The sequence below is a fragment of the Bacillus rossius genome, chromosome 8, assembly GCF_032445375.1.
Source record: "Bacillus rossius redtenbacheri isolate Brsri chromosome 8, Brsri_v3, whole genome shotgun sequence".
NCBI classification, from domain to species: Eukaryota; Metazoa; Arthropoda; class Insecta; order Phasmatodea; family Bacillidae; genus Bacillus; species Bacillus rossius.
In genome coordinates, this window is record NC_086336.1 from 58829393 (window position 1) to 58848459 (window position 19067).

The following is a 19067-nucleotide window of genomic DNA, read 5'->3' on the forward strand; positions in this document are numbered from 1 at the left end:
CGTAATCATTTTAACATTTCTTTAAATAAAAAAGAGGATATAGGCCTACTTAGTATAAAATAATCAAGTCAATTTACTGAGCTGTGTATTTAATAATTTTATATACGTACGATAAAAAAAATGAAATGTATTCATAAACAATTGCTTAAGGTTCAATGTATAATTTAGTAATCTCTAATTAAAAAAAAGTAAAAACTTCTTCAGTTGCCAAGTTCTGAACCACGATCCTTTAACTTAATAACCGCGCACTATGTCACAGAGCTATGATGCTTAAAGGAAGATCGTAAGGAGAATTTGTAATACCAGTATCTTTAGAGTACTCTTTACTATGACTATTTTAGTTTACCAAATATTTTGCAGGGTAGTTTCACTATAACAAAGTTTCATTTAGCACACTTACACGTTTGTAATGTCCCCTATTTTTTTATGAAAGTGATTATATAATGGGTTAAGTTCATACACGTGGGTCCGCCATCTTCCTGTGAAAATGTCGTTGCATGGTGTATGCACATCGTAAAAAATTCACTCTCATCATTTTCATGGAGGAGAAACTCTAAATGCGTAGACTGAAACTTTTTCCACCCTCTAGATAGTAGTTTTCTTAACATATATTACTAACATAGCTTCACTGACTGTGAGAAGCAATGCTTAAGCCGTTATCAGGCAAACAAACTAGTGAAAATTAATTCATTTTTTATTTTGGTAGCTACATGTTTGGTGGTGTGGCATACCAGAAACGTTGCATCTCCTGTTAATTTATATAGCTGACGTGTTCTTTTTTTTATTACAAAACAGCATTAAGAGATTCTCGCACAGTTTAAATCGGTTAGTCGTTAAGTAGCTGAATTGACACTATATACCTAACACTCAGAGGCGAGGCGTCCATGGAAGCTGTGGAAGCGGCGCTTCCCTTCCATTAACCAGTAAACAACAATAAAAATATTTAATTTTTATATTATCTAGAAAATGTAATAAGTAACAAAAAAAATCATGGGCAGTGTAGATGCATGTCACAATCTAACCGTACGAGCAGTCCGCCCATACTAACAACGACCAGCTGCTATCTGCGCGCGCAGCTGGACTGGTGCTTCTATCTAGGAGGGATAAAAGGAACTACGAACTGGGCTTGCGGGAGTTGCCGTTGGCCTGGAAGCGGCCTCGCCTGCAGCTTCCAGTTGTGCAAAAACAGTATAAGAACCACGTGTGAAATATAAAGGATAAAACATTATACGTATGTTTTAACGTTAACTAATGAGTATCGATTATCTTAAAATATGCTTAAACGTTTTGTTTTGTTAAAGTGAATAGTTGTGGTCTATAAATAAACCGTAAACTTTTCTTTCAATACACGAGCTGCGATATGCATGCGTAGTGTGGCGGGCTATAGCGGGCTGCATAGAACAATAAGGGAAGCTGTGGTGAAGAGAGCTTCCACGCCAGAATAATGGCGAGTAGTGAGGTTTCTCAACCTGGATTTTCAGGTAATGCTTTTTTGTTGGACTCAGAGGAATCATGCGTCAATAATTGTAAATGTATTATAGAAAAACTAATAAACAGTCCGTTTAGTGCTTTAACTTTTGAACAAAAAAATTAAATAATAATCCTCAGTGGCAGACCTATACCTCCGTTAGCTCTGGAGACAAAAGTAAAAGCATTTACTAGGCATTTTCATCCACGCACTTACGAACATATAACCTGGTTATGTGGCTGCAAGAAACTGATGAAACTTTTTTGTTGGCCTTGCTTACTCTTTTCAAAAGAAAATTCAGTGTGGAGTACTTCCGGTTTTTGCGATTTAAATAATCTTCAGAAAGCAGAAAAACGGCACAAATTATCCCACAGCCATATTATGTGTTTGAAAGAACTCAAACAGTTCGGTAAAACACGTATTGAATTCGCGGTAAGCAGTCAGTATCGGCTAGGCATTGAGATGCATAATGAGAAAGTGCGGAAAAACAGACGGATCGTGAGCCATCTGATAAGAGCAACTTGTTTTTTGGCTAAACAAGAACTGGCCTTTCGTGGTCACGATGAGTCTACTTTGTCACTTAACAAGGGTAATTATATAGAATTTCTTAATGAATTGGCTGAATATGACAATGAGCTCAAAGCTCACCTTGAGAACTCAACAGTTTTCACAGGTTTATCGAGTGACATCCAGAATGATATTCTGTTTTCTCTGTCTGACTTACTGATACGTGAAGTAAAAAAAGAAATATCGGAGTCACCTTTTGTGGCACTGATTTTGGATGAGACAACCGACATATCAGTCAAATCTCAATTATCCTCAGTACTACGATATGTTACAAGAAATGGGGATGTTGAGGAAAGATTTTTAAAGTTCGTGGATGTCAGTGATGATAGAACAGCTAATGGACTTTACCAACATGCCATACAAATTTTAGAAGACTTTAAATGTGTCGATAAATTAGTAGCGCAGACATATGATGGAGCTGCAGTGATGGCTGGAGAGCATGGTGGACTACAAACAAAACTTAGAGCAGTCTGTGATCAAGCTATTTTTGTTCACTGTTACGCCCACAAGTTAAATCTTGTTCTTTCGCAGTCTGTAAGTTACATCAAACAGTGCAAGGTATTTTTCATCTCTCTAACAGCGTTTGGTAGTTTTTTTGGAAAATCAACGAAGAGGATGCAGGCTCTAGATGCAGAGGTGAAAAAGAGGTTTCCCGCGCTTGCTCCAACTCGCTGGAATTACAATAGTAAGCTTGTAGAAACTGTGAACGAACACAAGGAAAATATAGCAGATCTTCTAAGAGCTATGATAGAAAATGCTGACAAGTGGGATTCCGAAACATTATGTTCTGCCCGTGGTCTTTTATCACATTTGAATGATTTCGATTTTAATTTCTTTCTTGTCATATTTTCGTACATTTTCCCGCATTCTGATTCAATTTTCCAAATACTTCAAACTAAAATCAGTGACATAAATTTCTGTATGAAGAAGATTGAAAACTTTAAAACCTTTCTAAACGATTTGAGAAATGATTTTGACCGAGTGTGGGGAAATGTTTGCTCAGAGTGTGAAAATACTCTCCCAACAGCAAAACGCGCTCGTGTAGATTTTTCCTCGGGTGAGGATAGAAAAGTTATTTACAGAAGACTTTTTTTTCAAATTGTGGATGCCATTATTGTGCATGTAAATCAAAGATTTTCAGAAGTACCCAAGCTAAAATTCGTAAGCTTGTTGGATAGCAAACTTTTCCTTCAGCATTCACAAAACTTCCCAGAAGAAGCTTTCGTATCTCTGAAGAAAAACTACGGGAAATTCTTTGATTTACCAAGCTTAAGAAGTGAGTTGTACGTTTTATTCACGGACAGTGACATGCACAAATGTACTGTGTCAGATTTCCAATTGTATTTGGTAGCATCCGAACTAAGTGACGTATTTCCAGAAACACTAAAACTGTCAAAGCTTATCTTGACAATGCCAGCTACAAGTGCTTCAGCTGAGAGATCATTCTCAGCTTTGAAGCGAATTAAAGACTACTTGCGGAACAGCCAGCGTCAGGAAAGATTGTCTGCCCTTGCACTACTCAGCATTGAAAAAAAACTTCTGCAGAAACTACGTCGTGGATCATCTTTTAATGATGATGTGATCGATATCTTCGCAACTAAAAACCGCAGAATTGAGCTGAAATATAAAATTTAAGGTAAGAAGTACATTTTTATGAGGTTCTTCTCTTTATTTTAAGTACTTACTTTGCCATGTGTTGTCTGTTTATATATTTTGTACCAGATATCGATGATACTACACTCCCAATTAGTATATAAATAATGTAGAGTAGGTATTTTATTATCAGAATAATGTAAGTCAAAAATTATTATTTTTCAAAAATAATTTATAATTAAAAAAATGTCAGTTTTTCTACCTGTGGAATAGTCAATGTTCAGTAAGAAAACTACATAAATAGCACCCTTTTGTACCTTGAAATCCATATTTTCCCGGGGGAGGGCACCCGGATCCCCTTCCCCCCCCCCCCCCCCGACATGTTTTGGGGTGAACGGAGTTGTTGCTTCCCCTCATGTAAACCTCACGCCTCGCCACTGCTAACACTGTGTATTTGACCCTTCTTTCCGAGGGTTTCATTTTTGCTTGTAGAACTCGTTTATTAAACAAATAACAAAGAATTTGAATAAACATGCTTGTAACAGAGTTACATAAAAATGCACAGAGGCGCAAAACAGGAAAAGAAAAAAAAATTCATAATCCAGGGAGGTAATCGTTCTGCTGGGCTCTCTTCTCCGTTTCACGCCAGCGTCTTCCGGTCTTGGTGGAGCTGGTAGACATCTCTTCAGTCTTCTTTCCGCAGTATTAGGCAGTGATCGGTCTGCTGGACTTACCCCAATAGATGTCGCGCACAACTGTAAAGAGTCGCACTTTTGTATCCCCATCCATCCTCCTCGTTGCATGATCATTTATCCCCGTAGCGCACCCGAAGAAGAGCGCTACATCGCGGCAGTCGCTGGGGGATCTAACTGTCGTCGTGTTGCCTCGCAGGTGATCAGCTGCAACAAGAACATCTGCACGCTGCAGATCACCAACACGACGGGCTCGCACCAGTTCCCCGCCATGCAGCGCCTGTCCATCTCCAAGGGGCATGCCTTCATCCTGGTGTACTCGGCGACGTCGTGCCAGTCGCTGGGGGTATCTAACTGTCGTCGTGTTGCCTTGCAGGTGATCAGCTGCAACAAGAACATCTGCACGCTGCAGATCACCGACACGACGGGCTCGCACCAGTTCCCCGCCATGCAGCGGCTGTCCATCTCGAAAGGGCACGCCTTCATCCTGGTGTACTCGGCGACGTCGCGCCAGTCGCTGGAGGAGCTGCGGCCCATCTGGGAGGTGATCCGCGAGATGAAGGGCTCCGAGCTGGCCAGCATCCCGGTCATGCTGGTGGGCAACAAGTGCGACGAGACGGAGAACCGCGAGGTGGACGCCTCGGAGGGCGAGGCGGAGGCGCAGCGCTGGGGCTGCAACTTCATGGAGACGTCGGCCAAGACCAATCACAACGTGAAGGAGCTCTTCCAGGTGCGTCCCCCGTCACTCCAGGGACTCGTGTCTTGGGAAACATTCTTCAATGCAAAACTGAAAACACAAAACCACAGAGAAAACAAGCCTAAATCAGCTGGTGCCGAACAGATAAACCAAACGATGACCCCAACCAGGTATTATGAACAAAACATCGATGACCCTAACCAGGTATTATAGACAAAACAACGATGACTCTAACTGGTATTATGAACAAAACATCGATGACCCTAACCAGGTATTATAGACAAAACAACGATGACTCTAACTGGTATTATGAACAAAACATCGATGACCCTAACCAGGTATTATAGACAAAACAACGAATACCCTAACAGGTATTATGGACTAAACAACGATGACCCTAACAGGTATTGTGGACAACACAACGACGACGCCGATGATGAACACAGTAGGTTTCTCATGATAAGAATAAACTCCACGATCATCTGCACACTCGGAAAAAGTCTTTTTTTTTTTTTTTTCATAACGCATCTAAAATGTATAACTTCAAAAAAATTAGGATGCAAGCTGGCTTCCGGTGCGAAATTTTTCAATTTCGAGTCTCTGGTAAGGTATATTTAGTTATGTCCAAAATTAGTCACCAGTATGTCATGAAATCAAGGAAATGGTCAAATATGTAATATCTAAAAACTTAATTAGTCAAATCACTCCCCTCCCATCGGATTGGTTTCAATTTCCGGTGGCGTTATACCTGGGATTTTTTTTGGCACCATTTGGCAACGTGGTGAATGTTGAACGTTGCCGCGAGCCAAAGGGTTTTATCTGGGTTATCCCATTTCCCCAACCCATTCAATTCATCATTGCTTTATTCTCACTTCATAGCACCTCCTACTCTCTACTGACCCCGATATCGACAAGACTTTAAACTCATTCCATCCCAATTAATCGTTAAATAATGATGCTCTCTATTCGATATAAGGTGCTTCAGAATACATTCAGAGTTTGGCAGGTAACTATTGTGAAGTACCAAACTAAAAAAAAAAAAACGCAACGATAATTATATTGTAATTTTCTTGTTGATATTCATCTTTCAAAGTACGAAAGTTCCTTGTAGTACTTGTCAAACTAGTCTAGTCTTATCATAAATAGAGTGAAATATTAAAGAATCGCATTTTTATTGCTAGTAAAATTTATTTGGATATATATTTGGTTTGTTTTACCAGTATTTATTAAGATAAAAATAATTTAGCTTGCAAAAAACGTTTTCTTACGTACCAGAAATTAATAGTTTGTTAAACAAGAAAGTTTTTGAGCTATTTTTAATGGATATTCAAGATTTTGCACTAAAAGTTTACATTTCTAACAAAAAATTTGCTTTCAGCAACATATTCTTAATAATAGTTTATTTTAAAACACTTTTTTTTCCGCATAAAATCACTTTTTGTGCCAAGAAGAGCGTTTATTAGTGTCTTGGAATCATCCTTGTCCTGGGGAAATTTTTTTTTTTTCAAGTCGCCACAGAAATTTTGTAAACATTCACCTCCAGCAAATATTTAATGGTGACTACAAAATAATTTTGCAGGGTTCACAAAGCTCCACCGTAAAAGCAAAAGCTAGAAAATTTACTTCACAAAATAATATTCACGAATCTTATGTGAGAAGGCCACACAAAAAAAATCACACCACTATACGATAATGTCGACGATATGTGACAATAAAATATAACTAACATGTAAAACAATCAACGTCTTTTTTTTTCAAAGTGAGATTTATTAGTGATAAAATCTTATGGTCACTAATAAACCACTTTGTGCACCCTATAAAATATTATTGTTTTATCACTACAAGATAATTAACAGTGAGTAGTCACAATATTTGTAGTGGCCAATTTTCTTTTTCTTTTTGTAATAGTTTAGGCAGTAATCAGCGCAGAGTAGGCATGTAGGTATTGAGTTGGCAGCACTGTAGTTGTGATATCCCACAAACTGTAAATGGAACAAAAATATTCACGTAAAATTGCAGAATTTTGTAAACCTGTACATTCTCGAATTCTTATCAGGGTATTTATGCTGTGTTGTTGACCCAGTACTTCCGATAGTTAAAGTGATTTTATTTCCCAGAATAGCTTTCCAGTATTAACTGCGCACACAATAAGCACGCTACTACAAAATAAATAGAAATTTTTGAATATTCAATTATATTTTCCATGGTTTTTTAATATATACATATATATGCTTGAATGAAACATCAATATTCTCCTTCTTCTTCTTCTTCTTCTTCTTCTTCTGCTTGTATATAAAAATGAATGCGTGTTCGTCTCACGCATCGTTCATCCGACTGAGTTTAAACTTTGCACACTTGACCTTCGAAACAAGGGGAAGGTCACCTCCTAGGCGAGATTTCGATGAAACAAAACCTTTAAAGCATAATTAATTATTCTTGGTGAAATCTTGCCATTCCATTGTCGTAGTTCAGACTAACCACGAAAGAATGCGGGCTTTTAAATTTAGTTCACTCGGCACGAGACAGAGCATGTGCGTTGCTTTAGAGAAGAGAGAGGTAGAGAGTGACGGAGTGAGATAGAGAGGCATAGAGATAGTGATAGATAATACAGAGTGATGAAGAGAGCTATAAATGTATGGATAGGAATAGAGCTAGAGAAATATATAGAGTGATATAAAGATAGAGTGAAATATATACATACATAGATAAACATAAAAAGGTTAGAGATATAGCGAATTATACAGCCATATGTATATAGTGATACACAGATATAGATATATATGAGATAAAAAATGTATAGAGATAGGGAGAGTGAGAGATATGTAGTGATATGGAGAGATGAATATGAAGAGATATTAAGAGATGTATAGAGTTACAGAGAGATAGATAGAGAGATGCTTTGTATGTGTGTTCAAACATAAAAAAATACATAGAGGCATTGCAATGCATGTCGGGTATTAGGTAGTTAAAATATAAAATGACTTGATGTAGGCTTTTGGACATACGCCATTGCTAAACACATGTATGTCTGTTGTGCTGAATTTTTTGGGTTCGGTATTTTTGTGCTGTCATCATTTACGGTTTTTTTTTAGTTCTGTTAGTCCATTTTTCTTTGTTTTTTCTTTGTTTGTTGACCATATTCCTGTTGTGGAGTATTGTGTGGTGTTTATATCCTGACAACAGCAATTTTTTGCTTAATTTGTGTTTTTTTTGTAGTTTTCTTCTACAGACATACGTGTGCTTAGCAATGGCGTATGTCCAAAAGCCTACATCAAGTCATGCACTCCCATTGCACAAATCTTTCAAAGATAATAAAATATAAAATACTCAGTATTGTCTCTATAAAAAAAACGTACCTATTGTTGTAAGTACCGCAAACTTGTTTCCAGAGTAATCTGTTGCAATATTGCTGTGTCTGCGCAGGAGCTGCTGAACATGGAGAAGAACCGCAACATCTCGCTGCAGCTGGACCCGAAAAAGGGCGGGCGCCAGAAGCTGCCCGGCTCCGGCAAGCTGAAGGAGAAGTGCTGCGTGATGTGACTGAGTGACCTGAAGGAATGCTGCTGGAACACTTGCTTCCGGGGCAACTGAAGGGCGGGAGGGGAAGTCATTTCTCCCCCCCTCTCATCAACCCCCTTCTGCGCCAGCATTCCTCGTCGGGTCGTCACCGTGCGCGCAACGGACTCTCTCTCCCCCTCTCCCTCTCTCACTCTCACTCTCTCCGGCGCGCGCGCACACTCTCTCACGTAGCACGGACTACAAACCGCACTTTCTCGCTCTCGGCACCTCCGCGGCGACAGGTGACGATAGTCGCGGGTGTCCGAAGAATCGACAAATAACGAAGACAGTCTCTCCCGTAGCCAACGTTCTCCCACCTAGCCTCCCCCAATTCCCCTCCTTCCCCCCCCCCCCTCTAATCTTCTTCCCCCCCCTTCTCCCAAAACCGGTTCAAATCACCGGGAGGACTGCAACCAATCCAGTGGACACTGGGGCGCGTGACATTTCGGGTGATCGTTCGTTCCGAAGAAACAGTCTCTCAGAAGAAGGAGTTCGCTTGTGTTCGTTTCTCGGCTTCTCTTTCACTACTGTTTATTATATATTTTTTTGTGACGAGAAACGCAGAACCAGGCGGAGTGGATGTCGATATGTAATATTATGTAGATTGTAGCTTTTTATTATGAAATTAAGTGTAAAGTTAAAAAAAGAGTCTCTGCTACTTGATTATAGTGTTCGATGTTTCGTGATTTTACTAATTAAAAAAATAACTTAATAAACTGCATTCGTAACAAGAAATAATGACAAATAAAGGAAAGCGTCTTTTGAAAATTGACATTCAATTGGTGTCATTATATCAGCTAAATTATTTTTTTTAATTCTTTCGCACATTTGCCAGATAGTTACATTTATTTTCACGCTAACTGTAAAATAGTAATTAAAAACAATTTTTTTTTTGTTATTAGAAGAAACCATCTATGCAAATTTATATTGTGACTAAACAGAAGTTATGTAGGTTGGAAAGTATTTTTTTTTCTTAGAATTGAAATATAAATTTTAATTTTACTCTGAAAAATCGTGAAGCATGGCCTCAAAACTAAATCTTTCAATATTTAGCTAAATATAGTCCATTTATGTACTATTCTCTTGTTTCATGCATTTTGTTTAGTTCTGTCCTCAACAAAAATACTCAATTTTAACTCAGCTTTAAAGTAAAAATAAAAATACAATAGCTTACTATTGCAATACGCGTTTTATGCCTTACATGTGCAATAGGATTCTGTGAGTTTGAGAGATTAATAATGAAAAGAGGTTGTAAATACTAAAGTAATTTATGTCCACGACTGATTTAAACTGTTATTTCAGAAAAGAATGTGACATAAATAATGTTGAACTTTTTTAAACAAATTTTCTAGCCTAAGAGTTTTATAATATTTTGTAGCTTGTATAGAGAATTAGATAAAAAAATGAGTAAAGAAGCACTAACATAAATTTGTATCATTTTTTAATTGCATAAAAGCGGTTGAAAGTGAATTTGTATGTTATGTGTTTGTCTTGTTCATCTTTCTTTATTATTTTTGTCACGTAGGTAAGAACTATTAAACACTTTATTTTTATAATTGCGATGAAATCAGCACTTGTGTTTGTATTTTGTCTGAGAAATTGTTAAAAAATTGTAAAATTTTGCGAAATATTTCTTCTTGTTTAGAAATGGTTATTGTGATAACGTTTTAATTATTAGGTATTTTATTTGCTTATAAATTGTTTGCAATCAGCAAATTTAAAAAAAATAAACAAGTGTCCACACAAATAGTCTCTGGTGATAAGGTACTCAGTTCTTTGTCCTTAATTATCACGAAGGTTAATTTCGTTGTTTAAAACATAATTTACAATACTCATGAATTCAAATGTTTAGCATAGCCAATAACATTTTTATTCGGCTTTCACATACCTTACGTTTACACATAGTTTTAAACTTAAAAAAGTTATTGAACTCTTTTTCTCAAGAGTTTTCAATCATCGTTTGACATTTTCTGCTTCCAAATACTCCTACGACTTCAAAAAATAGCGGCATTTTCCTGACCAAAAAGCTCGTAGTGAAATTATAGAATGAATAATGACAAAAATAATTTTAATTCGCCATGTCCGATATGGCATTTACGTACATATATTAACGCATCAGCAATGACCTTTTTCAATTTTATACTCTGGAAAAATGTATAATTGTAACAGATTAAATGCGTTCTTTTAATAAATTATAGCCCTCAGAATATTTCATTTCATAGTTTATTTGTATGGATTGACACTGAGTATTAGATGTATTCATACCTGTAGATTTTTATAATTTTATTTAAAACTTAATTTATGGCAAAGTCTTGTAAAATTACAAGTGGCTGGTTTCATTAAATATACATTTCTTTTCTGGCATGTAAGTCATATTGTTACGGAAACTTGTAATTTATAATAATAGCTTAAATAATAATTAAAATTTTTGAATGTATTTATTATTAATACAATACACTTCACAGTTGGCTAATATTTCAGATATCTGTAAAAATTATTGATTAAAAATCTATTTGTATTTATTTAATAATTGCAATCGTAAAATTAATGTGCCCAATGTATGTTAGGTTATGACAAATTTATAAATCAAATTGCTGTAAAAATGTGTTTTCTATGGCTGTTCATTTTAATTTTTTTCTGTGTTTATATTATCATTGAGTGTCATATTTTCATGTCTATGTGTGAAGTAGTAAAAAAAATTCTTTCTTATGGTGGCTATGCAAAACTTACTGTGTTTTAAAGGTTTGATTTATACAAAGTTCTAAGTTAAGTATGTAGTCAACTAATACGTAAAAAAAAAAACAGGAACTTGCAAACTGTTCTTCTTGTTAGCTTAAAGTACTTTCACATTCTCACATCTTGTACGAAAACTTGTTTGTGAAACGTTAAGTTTTCGCTCCGACACAATATTCAAGTAGAAGAGCGTACCTTAATTTACACATTACGTAAATAATCCACCAATGAGGATTTCGTCTTCTTGCGAGGTGGGGGTAGTTCATGGCGATGGTGTACATGAAACAGCGAGTGATCGAGGGAAGAAAAAAAAATTACTTTTGCACAAAGCCACGCAGGTGAAATGCTGCTTTCGTATGGTGCTTGAGTGAGCGAAACTGTGTTCCTTATCAAGCGTCCTCGCTTTAAAAAAAAAAAGGGGGGGGGGATTGTCTGTAAAGTCGGTTTACGGACGATCATTTTACGTGGTAACGTCATAAAAGAAAACATTTCACTTCACTTTATAAACAGCTGACAAAACGGTTCACGTGTAGGTTGTGTGCTGCCACTGTCTCTCTTCTACTCGGACGCATCGGCCGATGGAGTGGAAGAGAGAGATAGATGCTTCACAAGCCGATCGCGGTCTCTCTATCGCTTGTTCCGCGCTCTCGCTTGCACGCTCGGCTCAGGCGGAACGTGACAATGAGTCATGCTTTTTCGTGCGTGCAGCCGGCGTTCATTGATTAATAAGACGTTATCACGTCAAAAAAAATGTTTGTACTTTTTTACAAGGAAAGCCCTTGGAAACTCAGTTTTCAGCGATATCACTTGTAGAACTTCCTGGCGGAGCTAAGCTGTACCTTGCAGTTTTACAAGTGACTACGTCGACAACTGAGTTTCCAAGGACCATCATCGTAAAAGTACCAAAAAAAAAAAAAACATTTTTTTTTTCTTCAGTGATACGTATAATTGGCGTGGATGATGCGGCTCTTCCAATTTACAAGAACTCCAAAACCAGATTACACTGAGGCCAACTCGTCAACGCAAATTTCAAAACATGCAAGTGTCTACTTGACAGGAACAGCAAATTTGACTTAAAATGTTAAGCGTTTTCTATTCAATAACCTCAGCATTTTTGTTTGAGTTGTTTTGTTAGTTAGTTAATAATTTAAATATTGCATTTTTCTCTAAACATTTCGAAAACCACTAGGATCCAAATTACCAAGTATCATTCATAAACTTGATTTTGAAAAAGAAAAAAAGTACTGTTTATGGATAACAATGACAGATGTACTATGATTCAATATTTTTTTGTGCCAAATATTTTTCTTTGTTTCGAAAGTGTTTTATTTCTGCAACTGAACTTTATCAATAAAAATAATTTGGTGAAATAAGTAAGTATTATGTACTTAAAGCAAGCCAGTCTGGTTGAATGGTGAAAGCACATGTCGTGTACATCCGTGTTTTCACTTCTGTTTTCTGACTAATTACATATGCTGAGTCTCGAATTTTAAAGTAATGTAAATAACGTCGACAGTATACGGCCAAAGTGCTAACAAACTTATCTTTAAAATCGTGAAACATATTTATGTAAAGGAAGCAGTATTTTCAAAACCTAAAAGCCGAATAACAAGGGGCTTGTTTGCTAATTGACGTTAATATTTATTTCATGTACTTCTAAGGACTTAAATTTCTCTAAACATTTTGTAAGCGCGACTTTATATATTTTCAAATTATTTTTTTGTTTAACCATCTTTGTTACAGAATCTATATTTTTCTTAAAAATTATGATTTTAGCCATATTTTAAAACTATTTTGTCTTTTTGCACTACGTATATGTGCAGTGATTGTGTTTGTTTTCATTTCAATTAAGTGTTTCTTCTTTTCATGTACTTCGAGATATCACTTTTTTTTTAGAATGGGCAGTAGCCTAATCGTAAGTTGTAACAAATTTATGGAAAATTTTATAAGATTTTAAAATTCTAATTCTCTTTAATCACTTCATAATAATAGACTCTAGGTGTACATAAAAACACAAAAATATAGCAGGGTTAGTCAATACAGTAAATAAAAACTCCTTACAAAAATTTTTCCCATTATGATCGATACATTTTTTTAACTATTCTTCTTCTTTCAAATTTCTTTAGTAGCTTGTAACTTTGACATTAGATGTTTAAAATAGTTATTTTTTGAAAATGTAGAATTTTTGACGTAATTTTAATTAAAAATGGGAAAAAAAAGTAACCGTGTTCAATACCACAACGATATCTTAGCTGTACACATTTAAATAAATTGTTATTGAAAAAGATGTTAGATGAACTTTAAAAAAAACTGAAATATCAGAATGGCTGTGCGCATGTTATTGTACTAGTAAATTAAATAATTTTACTGCTTACTGTGTACATATACAACGTAATATTAAATAAGTATGTTTTAGAATTTGTAAACTTGAGATAATAAAAGTAACGACGTTTCAGGTAAATAGCGACAAAATATTTACGGTAGGTAGGTGATTTTCTTATTATATGTCATCAGTAACAGTATTAAGCAGGGTAAAACAACTATTGAGCATCGTCTAGCATACACAGCTACAAATATACAGTTAAATGTTAGCTCTTGCATTGTTAAAGAGCAACTTACTCTTCATATTGTGAGATATGTTTCTTACTATTGTATATGGAGCCTATATTTATGTTTTTTTATAAACATCTCATAACTGTGAGTCTAGTGGTGACGAAACATTAAATTATACCATTTTCCTTAATCAAGCAACTGTTCGTCAGTCATTGAGTGATAAAAAAAATGTATTTTTTGTTATTGTGATACCACTTTGTATTATTGCATTAACTTGTTTATTTATGACATTTAAGTAATTTAAAGAAAATAACATGTATAAAATAAAGCATGTAATAAAACATTGACCAGTGTTTTTCAAATCATTTATTGATACATTAGTTCATACCTAACACCTTCCATACCTCCCTTAATTATCCAGTTACTTAAAATACTATAATCTGCGAGACGAAATGTGTTGCGCTCATTAATTTGGTATTTTAATTAGGTTGAGTAATGTCTTAATTTTAGAGCGCTTTGCAAATCACGCTTTTAATATTTAACTATTATATAAACTTCAAACTTTATGTTCAAACAATTTTTTTAAGATAAATACAACTGAAAACCTTGACGTTTTTTAATTCGCCGGCAAAATAAAAGGAGGGATAATTTAGGCAATATTAAATGGTATTTATTCGTTTCAATAAAATTACGTTAAAAAATATTTAAACTAAGTTGTTATTCCAAAATAAATAAATTTCGTGCTTCTTTAACTGCTTTACGCTCTCAACCAATGATGGAAATAGTTATTTTAAATAATAATTTTAAAATTATGTTATTAAAAATTAACAGGAATATGTTTGCTAAAAACAACATCGAGCTGTAACACTGATAACTTCACTGATAAATTATGAAAAGTGTGAAGATTATAATTAAGTAAACTTAGGAAAATTTCATTAACAACATTCACAATATGATATGAATTATGCTTATGAGAGTTATATTTTAAAATTAGTATTAATCAAGCAGAGGTATCTGATAACTTTCATGGTTCTAACCTTTACATGACACACATGACACTTTAACAGAATATTGACACACTGCGAAACCAAATAAACAAACACACAAAAATTTCAAAAATATGTTGGTTAACACTCACGGTCCACCAATGACTTATTGATTAATTAAATTAAATTAAATTGGTTAATTTCACTCAGTGAAAGATACCGAAGGAACCGAAAATAAAAATTTAAAACTCGATCTCAAACGCAATTTTCATTTTTTCCAGTGTGTTTTTGTTTTAATATTTGTGAGAGAATGCAACGGAGGTATAGTGTTAAAATTATAGGAATGGCGAGAAAAGGAAGAAATAACCGTATCGTTTGACTTCGAGTCTCAATTGTTTAAACGAAACGTCATACGCGAGCTATTTATCATCACAGAATGGAAAGGAATAACTTTTTAGTTCTTTTCAGTACGAACGACAGTCTGTCCACAATGGTAATTGAATTGGCCACAAACGTTTTCAAAGTAACATTTTTCATTCACTTGGTTATGTATCATGATTTTTGATTGCAATATTGAATCAGATTGATTTGTCTGGCAATAAATCTGCCCGAAGCACGCAGAGTGGATGTTATGAAATATCACAGCTCTGCGCCTGTCAAAAGTTTTGATGTAAAGAGTGAATGATGTCTCATGAACGGAGTTTAACTATACAACAAATTGTAGATTTATGTTAACACAAGTATGTGAATACTGTAATGAAATTTATAATCTAATTGTTTTTCGCCGTTAACTGAGGCAGAATCGTCGTGGATGGGATGGAACTGACGAAGCAGTGACGGAACACTTTTATTGAGTAAAATGGAATAACTCCAATAAAGCCGCTCGGCGCTAGGCAACGTCCACCAAATTCGAACTTAACGAAACACCTAGTTATATCCCACGGAACTGCCTTGTGGGAGGCAGGTGTTGTAACATCGACGACACTAATTTACTTCTACTCCTTCTTTAAATTAAAATAATTATCAAACTAATCACCGATAGTTTTAAATGCCTGAAATGAAAAATGGAATCTAAAAATAAAGCATATTTAATTCATCAGTGAAATATAAAATTTTCGTAAGTCACTTACAGAATAGTTTTTATATTTAACGCAATCGTGGAATACTCAGTGGTTGCTGGCCCTTTTGACGTCGCTGATTTGTTCCGTGGTGCACGAATCCCGCGGATCGTAAAGCTATGTCCACACTTGTGCGCTTTCGTCTTCCTCTTTCCTTTCAACTTGCAATTCCTCTTTCTTTTCAACTTTCCTCTAAATGCATGCGTCCAACGCATGCGTCTGACGCAAGCTATACGTACCTGTCCGAATTGGTGCGTCAGTTTCGTTCAACACTCACGATGGATGTTGCGGACGCGAGTTCACTTGTTATGATACGTGCAGATTATTTAGTAATTAATAGTGAGAAAAATAAGAAAAAACACAGGCAACGCTCAATATGGCCTGTTCAGAAATTTCTCAAGGATTTCAGAGCCAACTTTGACACTTTGTTGAGTATGGATGAGCGGAAAATTGAACCCATGGTGAGTCGTACCTCTCATCAGCCCCAGAACCCGTCTTTTCCTTACTAACCTTTTTTGTGTTCTTTCGAAAAGTATGAGCACAAGCTTTTGACGTGACAACGTCTAATAAATAGAGACCGGAAAAATTCGCGAATTCATTTCGCAATAGGCTAAAATACAAATCGTTATACCTCAGTGCTGCCTCTGCTATTGGCTCACAACTCACCTGGTTGACTCTGGGCCAATGAGAAACACCCAACCAAAGCTTTATCGAATCACAGGCTGCTACGCTGGAACATCTCACAAGACAGCAGCCAATGAGTGGGTGACATTTGACCGAGTGCACGTAGAACTATGAAGTTCATCCTACAGGTCATTGAACCCGCGAATTTTTCCGGTCCCTACTAATAAATCGATGAACGCCGGCTGCACGCACCTAAAAGGATGACTCATTGTCCCGTTATTCTGTGTCCCGTTACGCTCATTGTACGCTTGCGCCGCATCTATCTCTCTTCCACTCGATTGGAACAACCATCGATTTTACTTTTTCGAGGCATATTTAACTTGAAACACTCCCATTAACCGAATAACACAGATTGGAAGATGTTAAATAGCAAACATGTATAAAAGTTATAGTTAAAATAATCTCTTCGTTAAAGTAATAAACATATTTGAATTAATGAGTGCACATAAAAGTAAATTTATCAATTAAATTGTAGATTTCATTTCACTCCTTTTTTGTATCCATACAAAATAGTGATAATTCAATAAAAATGATTCTATTTTATTCATAAAAGTATGCAATCATTTCATCAATGCAGAGGCGAGGCGTCCATGGAAGCTGTGGAAGCGGCGCTTCCCTTCCATTAACCAGTAAACAACAATAAAAATATTTAATTTTTATATTATCTAGAAAATGTAATAAGTAACAAAAAAAATCATGGGCAGTGTAGATGCATGTCACAATCTAACCGTACGAGCAGTCCGCCCATACTAACAACGACCAGCTGCTATCTGCGCGCGCAGCTGGACTGGTGCTTCTATCTAGGAGGGATAAAAGGAACTACGAACTGGGCTTGCGGGAGTTGCCGTTGGCCTGGAAGCGGCCTCGCCTGCAGCTTCCAGTTGTGCAAAAACAGTATAAGAACCACGTGTGAAATATAAAGGATAAAACATTATACGTATGTTTTAACGTTAACTAATGAGTATCGATTATCTTAAAATATGCTTAAACGTTTTGTTTTGTTAAAGTGAATAGTTGTGGTCTATAAATAAACCGTAAACTTTTCTTTCAATACACGAGCTGCGATATGCATGCGTAGTGTGGCGGGCTATAGCGGGCTGCATAGAACAATAAGGGAAGCTGTGGTGAAGAGAGCTTCCACGCCAGAATAATGGCGAGTAGTGAGGTTTCTCAACCTGGATTTTCAGGTAATGCTTTTTTGTTGGACTCAGAGGAATCATGCGTCAATAATTGTAAATGTATTATAGAAAAACTAATAAACAGTCCGTTTAGTGCTTTAACTTTTGAACAAAAAAATTAAATAATAATCCTCAGTGGCAGACCTATACCTCCGTTAGCTCTGGAGACAAAAGTAAAAGCATTTACTAGGCATTTTCATCCACGCACTTACGAACATATAACCTGGTTATGTGGCTGCAAGAAACTGATGAAACTTTTTTGTTGGCCTTGCTTACTCTTTTCAAAAGAAAATTCAGTGTGGAGTACTTCCGGTTTTTGCGATTTAAATAATCTTCAGAAAGCAGAAAAACGGCACAAATTATCCCACAGCCATATTATGTGTTTGAAAGAACTCAAACAGTTCGGTAAAACACGTATTGAATTCGCGGTAAGCAGTCAGTATCGGCTAGGCATTGAGATGCATAATGAGAAAGTGCGGAAAAACAGACGGATCGTGAGCCATCTGATAAGAGCAACTTGTTTTTTGGCTAAACAAGAACTGGCCTTTCGTGGTCACGATGAGTCTACTTTGTCACTTAACAAGGGTAATTATATAGAATTTCTTAATGAATTGGCTGAATATGACAATGAGCTCAAAGCTCACCTTGAGAACTCAACAGTTTTCACAGGTTTATCGAGTGACATCCAGAATGATATTCTGTTTTCTCTGTCTGACTTACTGATACGTGAAGTAAAAAAAGAAATATCGGAGTCACCTTTTGTGGCACTGATTTTGGATGAGACAACCGACATATCAGTCAAATCTCAATTATCCTCAGTACTACGATATGTTACAAGAAATGGGGATGTTGAGGAAAGATTTTTAAAGTTCGTGGATGTCAGTGATGATAGAACAGCTAATGGACTTTACCAACATGCCATACAAATTTTAGAAGACTTTAAATGTGTCGATAAATTAGTAGCGCAGACATATGATGGAGCTGCAGTGATGGCTGGAGAGCATGGTGGACTACAAACAAAACTTAGAGCAGTCTGTGATCAAGCTATTTTTGTTCACTGTTACGCCCACAAGTTAAATCTTGTTCTTTCGCAGTCTGTAAGTTACATCAAACAGTGCAAGGTATTTTTCATCTCTCTAACAGCGTTTGGTAGTTTTTTTGGAAAATCAACGAAGAGGATGCAGGCTCTAGATGCAGAGGTGAAAAAGAGGTTTCCCGCGCTTGCTCCAACTCGCTGGAA

At 36.0% G+C, this 19067-nt stretch overlaps 1 protein-coding gene across 1 annotated transcript in view; it reads left to right on the forward strand.

Annotated features, from left to right (window-relative positions):
• Positions 1–9698, forward strand: part of LOC134535030 (GTP-binding protein Di-Ras2) — a 69949-nt gene extending 60251 nt beyond the window's left edge. Inside the window, exons 3-4 of the mRNA XM_063373861.1 lie at positions 4697–5050; positions 8441–9698. Of these exons, the coding sequence (XP_063229931.1) occupies positions 4697–5050; positions 8441–8557 (471 nt within the window). The 3' untranslated portion in view covers positions 8558–9698. The remainder of the gene's footprint in view (positions 1–4696; positions 5051–8440) is intronic.
• The last annotated feature ends 9369 nt before the right edge of the window (positions 9699–19067 follow it).